The 9806-nt window shown below is 36.6% G+C and overlaps 1 protein-coding gene across 1 annotated transcript; it reads right to left on the bottom strand.

The window, feature by feature from the left end:
- Positions 1-526: 526 nt before the first annotated feature.
- LOC117819776 lies at positions 527-7394 on the bottom strand. Its single transcript, XM_034693234.1, has 7 exons — positions 7388-7394; positions 4590-4658; positions 4119-4205; positions 3336-3644; positions 1134-1272; positions 1027-1042; positions 527-886 (listed from the first exon to the last, which is right to left on the bottom strand). Exons 3-7 carry the CDS (start codon positions 4198-4200, stop codon positions 800-802), a joined length of 633 nt encoding a protein of 210 aa, XP_034549125.1. The 5' UTR covers positions 4201-4205; positions 4590-4658; positions 7388-7394; the 3' UTR covers positions 527-799.
- Positions 7395-9806: the final 2412 nt, after the last annotated feature.

The raw sequence follows: 9806 nt of genomic DNA, 5'->3' as shown, positions 1-9806 counted from the left end.
GCTTTCCTTATTGACCTTACTGATAAAAAAGCAGCTGACAGGAAGCTTAAAGGGAATAAAAATAGCCTGTGCGCTGTACCTATGGAACAGAGTTGCCTTGTTCTCAAGTCATTTATCACAGTGTTCAAGGATAGAATCAGATTTATGTATCTGTCATCTTTCTGTAATACTCAACACAGTTCAACATGTGTTGTGTTAACCTGGGAGAATGATTTCAGAATGCAGAATATAAAGTTAAATTCTGCTCCAAAAAGAGAACTAGACTCGTTTGAAGTTTTTGATCCTAAAAGCATCGCTTTTCTTGGTTAAGAGGTGATATTTTTATCTTGTGTTTTCCTTTCCCTGAACACTTCACTGATTTTCCTCATTTGGAGGAACAGCAACAGATCTGCTGCCTAGTACCTACTCAGCAGTAAATGCAAAAATGACAAAGTTAGCAACTCTTAAGCATATGGGTGTTTGATATTTTAGTAGGAGTAGTGAAGTCCCAAAAAGAAAGACGCATATTCAGTTATGCTGCCCCCTAATGGCAAGAAAGTGCTAATATGCAGCTTTAATGACAAAAAAAAAGAGGTTCCTCATTACATATGATACATTCATTGAGGCAGAATTTGAGAATAGCATGGAGTAAAGTATGACATAAAACGCCCAAAATTATCAGTTGGATTTAAGGTTACATGCAAAGTTATGTTATTAGGGTATGCATTTCCAATGATTTTGTTCAATTTTTACACATTTTCCCACCACTAATCTCTGCTTTTGTCCTATTGTCCTTCAGGAGATTGAAGCATACTTTACATCAGTGAGCCCTGGGTTTATTTTGAGAAGGCCCATTATAGCCACGGTTTTCCAGGCAGTTTTCATAGATATCCTCTGTGCGCTCATGCTGGAGGGAGAAGGGAAAACGAAACAAAGGATACGATTTTGATCACTTTGAAACACAATACTACTGTACTTTACTCGAGTCCTTTTTAATCTAAAGGCTGTATAAAAATTGGAACTTCAAATGAGATCATATATAGTTACCATGTCTCCCGGGTTCCTTGAAAAGAAGGTGACAAGTTTTTAATATTTTTGTGGTTTACATCTTAAAGAGCATGGTATCATGTTACAGAAGGACTGAGGCAACTTACTCTGCATGATTTCTGCAGACTGTTAGCATACAGGTCAAAGCTATTATAAAGGCCAGGATAGACGCACAAGGAACAGCGGTTGCAACAATGATCGCCTGCTTACTCCAGTTCCCAGCATTCTCTGGGTCATCAGCTGACTCTAGGGAAAAACAGCAAAAAAAAAAAAAAAAAAGTAAAATTAAACATGCATATAAGAAAAACAAAACAAAACAAAAACAAAGCAGCAACCTGTGGGGCAGAAATATGAATTTTATGCAAAATGCAAAAATATACAGTTCCTCTGAGTACCACTGGAGGCTTGCTACAGTAGGCTATGAATACTGCCTAGTCAATGTATCAATCAATCAATCAAGCTTTATTTATATAGCACCTTTCATACAGATCAAATGCAACCCAAAGTGCTTTACAGAGATTGAAAAATGAGAAAGAAGCAGAAATGAAACAATGGCAAGACATATAAGATATATAATAATATGAACCAGAAGCCATAATAATAAGAAAAATAATAATAATACAAATTAAAAATAGGAACAGCATAAAATAAAATAGAGACCAATGCACACCAAAATAAAATATGTGTAATTAAAATAAATTAAAGCATTAAAATTAAGAATAAAAAATAGTTAAAATAAATAGATTTTAAAAAAGGGTAAGGATAAGAGTTGAAAAATAAAACTAAGGCTAAAAATATCAATAAAACTGAGTAGATAAATATAAATTAAATAAATGAATGAATAAATACATAAACTAGAATAAGATAACAGTTAAAATTACTAAAATGATAAAGCAACATTTATATCAATATTACAGTAAAAGGTAAGTAATAAAATTGTTAAACCCTACATAAAAGTCGGACTGAATAAATATGTTTTTAGTTTACATTTAAAGGGATATTTACGCCCCTGTTACACCTTGGCTGTTTTCAAAACTGCCTCCTACACTAGCAGTGTGTACGCCTGCGGCCCAGCATACTGCAGAACAGATGCAACAGAACAGTCGTACTACATACTACCTTCAAATGCAGAATATAGTATGCAGTACGTACTGTATACTGCATTCATTGGTAGTATGTAGCAGGTGGTTTCGAAAACAGCTCATGTCTACAATTTGTAACCCATAATCCTGGAAGGGTGGAGCACAGTTGTTCTGCCTCTGATGCTAAGAACGCTGCAGGAGCCTGCATTGGTCAACAAAGCTGTTAATCATCTTTTCAAAATCAAATAACTAATTAAAACTAAACTTCTCTTTATCGGATAAAGTTAGCGTGATGAAAACAAACTATGACAGAGACAATGCTTGAAAAAAAATGTATTTGACTTGTATTTCAATATTTTAGTTTGACCTATGTTCCATCTGTTAACATAAAGGAGGCTGGTCTTTCGACCTGTAGTGTAGCCAGTCAGTAGGGGGAGCTCAAAATGTTTTTTATGCTTCATGGTTTGTGAACACTTATGGTGTCCAACTTAATATACTATCAGTGGGTTTTGATGTGTGAGTACAAAACACTTTCTTAAAGATTTAACTTATCAATGAATAATGGTATGGCAGCTTTGAGTAGTGAACACAGGTAGTGGTCTGTTAGCTTGAAAGCTCATGTGCTTCGGTTTTCAATGGTGAGAATCTAGTGGGATTTTTAAGTGTTAGTACAAGTAGCAGGCCTTTAGGTTTTAGCTTGTAATCTTTCTGATTCACAAGCAAAGACTCCTGTCAAAAATGTCAAACACAAGGCTTCAAAAAAGCTGTTAAACCAATGAGTGTATCAACATCATGCCCTATAGAGCAGTTTTTTAAATAATACACAGATACTTGTTTCATAAAGGAAGTACTGTGGCTTCCTAAAATAAACCAGACATCAACACTGTGTGCCATAATGAAGTTACACCCAAGCTTTGAGTTTTAGAAACTTTCCTTTACACCAGTGTATAAAAATGTTCCTGCTTTTCTCAAAGAGAAAGAAGTCATTGAAATACACACAGTAGGTATTGTGATTTTACCTCACTCACATTTGCAGTCAATGGCTAAGTTGCTCTTTTGTGTATTTGTCTAAAGGGTTGATTAATAACAGGTTTGAGGTACATTTGTGTTTGATCTGCATTTATTTGTGCAGGTATAATTGCACCCTCCCACTTCCTATCTGTCTGTGGTCTCAAAGAAGTTTTATGTAGAGTTTCTAATCTTCAAACAAAGGATTGGGTAGCACACCTGTAATTATAAGTTCCCAATCCTGTTTCCAAACTCCTGTGTTTGTAGTGGTCTCACAGGTGTAGTTCCCTGTATGAAACTTCTGGGCTCTCTCTAAGACCAGCGCATACAGCTTGCTTTCTGAATCTGACATACTAATGCTCAGGTTACGAGCTTCAGGTGAGATGTGGAGAAGTTGCTTTGGTTTAAAACTGAACAGATGATGATCCCCATTCATTTTCCACATCAGCTGAGTGAGGTCACTGATTGACTTGTTGTTGCATGGCAGATTCACTGTTCTGTCAGGCTTGGCTATGATGGTTTTTCCATCTGTGAGGAAAGCACAAAATAGTATTTGATAAAATAATTGTTTGAACCTAAAGCATGTTACATCTTTCCACTATTAAAGCAATGTTCTAGGAACACTTTCTTACTGAGAAATTAAGAAGGTCAATTCTAAACTCAAACCAGGTCCTTCAAATTTGAACCTACAATCTGTTGAGAAGCTATATTTATCTTTTTTATCAAGACCGGAAACAGGGGAGAGTGCCAGCCTTGCTCTTGCACAAGTTCTAAAGAACTTTGTACACGCTCCCTCTCAGCTCACTTAATAACGCATTTCTTGCTTTTAAATCTGCATAATAAGTAAAAAGTAAAAACATGATTTCACATTTAATTACAGACATGAGATGTATCAATCCTATCATTTGACTCTTCACAAGAAAGGAAACAAACATTTTTAACATTTACCTTTAACTGAACTAATAATCATTGTGAAAATAAAAATATTAATACGATTTTTACCTGTTGGTAAGAACATCGAGAACATGTAAAACATCAGAGGAAAGGTCTTGTATATGTTCATGTAATTATGGAAATTCCTCATCACACCTTGAAACAAAAACAGTTGTTATTATAATAAAACCCTCATGTGTGTTGATAACTGGGTGTATCATCTTCTTACCCCAGAAAACAAAGATTATTGCATAAAACTGGAATATCGTGACTAAATTTACCTGAAAATGTTATTTATTGATCATTTATTTAACTAGAATAGCGTCACTGAGTCCAACATTTTCTTGAACGAGGCTGACATAGCAAAGAAAATCCATTTGTTACTCATTGTTAATTCATAATAGCAATGAAAAATAACTCACCATGTCAAAATACTGTTATGGATTTTTCAAACATGATGTTGTAAAATCATAAGATTGCTATACACATTACAGCTTTCGCTAACCCAGATATAAGATACAGACATATACAGGAACTTACCTGTGGCCAGTATTTGCGTCTTCTGCTGTCCCTCCTTCCTTCCCCGCACGACAGACTTGGTTAATGTCTCTGAAGGTGACAAATCCAAGTTTATTTATATATTTCCAAAGATGATGATGAAACTAACTGTGTCTGGGGAAGTACTATACAGGTATGTGAAGACTACAGCTAAACCTGGTCAGGCTGCCCACACACACTCTTGCAAGGAACTGTTTCCATACAGGAAGTAGGTTCAGTGATGTCTTTGGTGGTCTTGTGGCCATGCAAGTTGCATGTATTGTATGTCAGCCATCTTTGGGGTTGTAGAGCCATTTGCTAGGTTTTAATCAGGATTTGGTTGAAGAAAATTGAATGTCAGAAACTGAGCTCAGCCTGCATCATATAGTTCGTCTCAAAAGCCCATTACACAACTGTTAGTGTTTTATTTTCAATTTGAAAATGAAAAAGGACAAAAAAAACTGGTGTGCTAGACTTGACAAAATTTAAAAAGTAAAACAAAAACATACTTAAATGTCCATAAACAAAATTCCGAAAGAAGCACACAGTGAATAAAATTGAGGCACAGAACACAGGAGACAATATAATGTTCCCACACGCAAGGGAGGAAACTGTGGCTGTTTTCAAAACCACCTACTTTACTAGCAGTGTGCACTGAGTCAGCCTAAATTCCATATGTGGTATGTAGTATGTGAACAAGAGAAAAAACTGCAGTATTAGTAAACTACCCAGATGTCGTACTGTTTCAGGAAAATTACTCAGTATGCATCTGACCAGTCTCCCTTGCATACTGTTTCCCACAATGCACAGCGCTAACGTTCTGCTTCTTCTTCTTTTTTGACAGGGGTACTCAGTTTTTAGGTGCTGTAAAAATTATTATATTACATATAAACCACTTCTTAACTTTTTGAGTCATAAGTGATGCTAAAAAAGCAGTTTCACTATCAGCTTGGCCGCAACGCCTGGCCAAGCATACTGAAGAACAGATGCAACAGAACAGTCATACTACATACTACCTTCAAATCTATTACATTTCTAGGTAGTATGTAGTATGCAGGCAGTTTTCAAAAACAGCCAGAGACCACACACAGTGGGTAATGAGCAGCAGGTGTGAACACAGGACACAGATGAAACTAATGTGGTGCAATCAAAGTGGAGAGACCTGCACAAGGGTAGGTAGTAATACAAGGCAAGAACTTATAAGAATAAAGAATAAAACAGGAAACACTACACGCACAAGGAGTACAAGAACACAAGGGCTAAGAATGACAATACAACACAAGAAATGAAAACTAAGAAGATATGAAACACAAGGTAAATCTACAAAATCAAACAGGAAATCATAGACATAATACAACACAAAGGAAATACAAAATAAAACAAAAGCAACTGTGTCAACTGAATGAAAAATGGACCACATGTCCCTATTTTAGCAGACTCTAAACCTTGAAAATGAAAATGCAAACTGAGCCTTTTGCAGTTGAAGTCAAGGATTCATTGTGTCAGCTTTTCATCAAAGGAAAATAAATAGGCATTGCATTTTCACGTTAACAATGGCTGCATTGTCAATGTTACTAACTGGATAAAAACTTGTCTTGTGAGAGGAGGGCATGATATGATAGCTGAAATACAATGAGAGGCTATGTTATTCTGTCAGGAATACAGGCTATGTAGGCGTGGTAAGCTTAAACAGAGCTCTCTACTGTTTTCAAGGGCCAAAACAAAATTGCCTTAACAGGCACACCCCATTCCATAAGATTGTTGGATGCTTTGCATTTCATCTTCTTGTAGAAACTTGAAGCCTTTTATTCACATCAGTCCAAATTCATATCAAATAGACAGAGATCTCTGTTGACTCATTACTGCAGTGTTTTTGACATCATCCCATAATGGAACAGTTTTCCAAAGCTCCAAAAGCATCTCTGTCACCATCAAGAAAGTTAAGTCATCCCCTTTGAGACTCATCAGGAATTACATACACCCAGGCAGCATTGAAAGCACCCTCTCACTTCAACAAACATAAAGAAGAGGAAGAAGAAGTAGAAAAAAAACAAAATATGCGGTGCTCCCCCTTTCCTTCTTTGTCCTAGGACTTAATATAGTATCATGTATATTAATTGAAATGTAAATGGTAGCATTTGTTCATAGGTTCATAGGGCGTACCGAACCGTGAACACTGTATCGAACGGTTCAATACAGATACACGTATTGTTGCACCCCTAGTGTTTATCCATTATTTTAACTTATGGTATGATGTGCCAATGACTGTGCAGTATTGTTTTGCATTTAACATATCAAAGTCAAACAATTATGAAATCTGCAGTTGGAAAGTATAGATAGGACGAGTCTTTGAGCTAATTAGCTGAGGGCATGACTTTACTTTAATTTTTTGTGACCTATGATTGTAACAGACATGGTGATACAATATGAGGATGTCAGCGAAGGGAGGACTGCCTGAACATACTCCATCTAAACTGTAAGTTCAAACTGTATGCTAAGAGTATTCTGATAGTGTCATGCATAGACTGTAATGGTGACATGCTGTCTGTCAGAAGGGCTACACGTTAGCCACAGCTAGCAAGCGGCTGCCAGCTAGTGAGGAGGCTTCTGGTTCATAATAATAATAATTAATAATTTCATAATTCATAATCGTTTTTTGCTCACCGTTGGAGAAGGCAGGCTTTCGTTAGCCTACTCTCTATGGTGGGTTGGATTTTAATTCATTGAAGCTCTTGTGTTAGCCTACTTTTTTTCTTATCCTTTTCAGTTGTTCCTTTTTAAAATCCTGAAAAACGTGTTACCTTTGCAAATATTTGTTTCTGTGTTGTAGCCAAGATCGTTGACTCTATTTGTTTGTCTGTTAAAACCAAGCGGCAGCCTCCGGTCTAAAAATATGAGTCCAATGCAGAAGTGCTGAAAACTGCAGTTCATGGAGGACCCGCTTGAGGCCCGCTTGAGATTGGCACACACTGTATGGAGGGTGAATTTTTTTCTAACGCGGCAATTTTGAAGATATTGAGATTACGAATCGTCCAATGAGAGGCACAGCTGACTTGATTGACAGGCGGGAACACTGAAGCTGTTGGCTAGGAGGCTCAAACCCCGCCTCTTTACGTCTCAATCACTCGACAGCAGCCATATGGCTGCCGCCACCGATTGGCCTCAAAACAGCACTTCAGAAACAGATGGGGGATGTCAAGGATCCTACGTCCATATTTTATACAGTCTATGGTTAAAACCCTTACCACGTGCCCTTAATAAATATTTAATGTATAGTTTTATCACCTGTTAAGTGCATTCGCATTGAGCACATTAAATATTAAGCATTTTTGGAAAACATAAGTAAATATATAGGAAAAGTATTTTAGACCTTTTTCTAATTGCAAAATCTAAATTGTCAAGTAAAAAGTCCAAAGTACTTAAAAGCTTTTGAAGGTTTTTTCAATAAGCCTACATGGTACTCTAGCTCAGGGGTTCCCAAAGTGTGGGTCATGACCCCTTGGGAGGTTGTGAAACACAAATGGGGGGTCGTGAGATGTCTTCCAGACATGTTTTTTTTTTTTAAATGATCTAAAAATAGCACATTTTACCCATCATAGTAAAAATATTGAAACTGTACCTAAGTTTAGGGTCAGTGAAAAATTAATTATCAAAAGCATCACTAGCAGTAGGTTAATTCATAAAGGCACAGGAACCTGGGGGTCGAGGGCTGAAAAGTTTGGGAACCCCTGCTCTAGTTGAGCATAGTAATGATGAGTTTTTAAAAGTATGTGATATATCCTTCCTGTGACGTGCCATTTATCTCTGTTGGCTAGTAAATAGTTAACCTAGTAGTCAATTTATTAGATGTGCTTTAAGTTACATTTTAATCAGGAAGGAATTGCACTTGTCCTTATTTTTCTGGGTGAAAGTTTAGGCAAATATCCCTGATAATAGAGTAAGCTGCACCCACCTTGCCATTGCTCTCTGTTGGGTTTTAGAGCAGTAGCTGTTGGATTAGAACTTGCAACATAACCTGGAACTTGACTCCATTAAGGCATTAATGTTGCCATGACAGGAAAGGCGTTGTGGTTAGAAAAAGGTTAAAGCTGGGTGTGTGTTGATGATGTTATCCTTTTCCTGTCATCGAGAGGCCAAACATAAATGTAATGGAAAGCTTAACCAAAAACCCACACAGACTTCATATGACACTACTTGGTGATACAAAAATCTCAGATTCAGAGCGTTTTCTTTTTTTTCTTTCCTCTGATTTTGAAATAATCTCCAAATTACTGGATAATTACCAGATATGGTTAAATTAATAAGAAATACACTGATGAATGAAATCAATGTGTCCATTAGAATATTAAAAGCTTTTATTTGTAACCTGATAGAAGACAGAGGCCAGTCATGGAATAAAATGGCTTTCACAATACTGCGCTCTAGTGGTCATTCTATGACGACACTCAACCTTCAGCTATCAGTCATGATTTAATCTGAATAATTTCAGTTTTATTAATTCATCCATGTTAACCTAGCACTTTAATGAAAATCTTTGCACTGATTCTCTGTCCTAGAGTGGAGCATGCAAAACGAATCCAACAGTGTTCCTGTGCTTTGATTGATTTCCTCACCCAGTTTAAGATGTGCTGATGGTGTAGAACAGGGGTGTCCAAAGTGCGGCCCGGGGGCCAATCGTGGCCCAAGGTCCATTTATTTATGGCCCCAAGCTTCCATCTTAAATTGTGTTATTTATAGCACAGAAATTAATCACATTCTGAATCATCTGTACATTTGCAGTTTCTTTCAAGTGCACAAACAAAACTAAAGTCAATCCAGAAACGTCTCAAAAAGCTTCATATGGACTACTTAAAGGCAAAGCACTGGGAATTCTGCAAGACAGCAGTAAAGAAGAAACACAAGAACTCAGCACAAATTTTCTAATTAATGTTTTTATCATGATGTGAGAATGTCAATAAAAGTTCAGAAGACACAAAAGAGGACACAAGACAAGATCAAAATTAGGACATTTTCCAGAAAAGGCAAAATTAGGTGCATACAAATTGTTTAGAACTCAGGAAAGTAATGATTGTGTTATAAAATGTTGTCTGCTGGTCAGAAAAGTCTTAAAAACAACATGAAAAAGAAGTGTGATGAAATCCAGATAGTAATCCTGCCATAGGAAAATAATGAGACAATATTTTTCCCACATTACCTGACCCGAATGAAAAACATTTTCCT

The sequence above is a fragment of the Notolabrus celidotus genome, chromosome 10, assembly GCF_009762535.1.
Source record: "Notolabrus celidotus isolate fNotCel1 chromosome 10, fNotCel1.pri, whole genome shotgun sequence".
Classification (NCBI taxonomy): Eukaryota; Metazoa; Chordata; class Actinopteri; order Labriformes; family Labridae; genus Notolabrus; species Notolabrus celidotus.
Note: the sequence above shows the minus strand (reverse complement) of the source record. Positions and strands in the feature narration are given on the sequence as shown.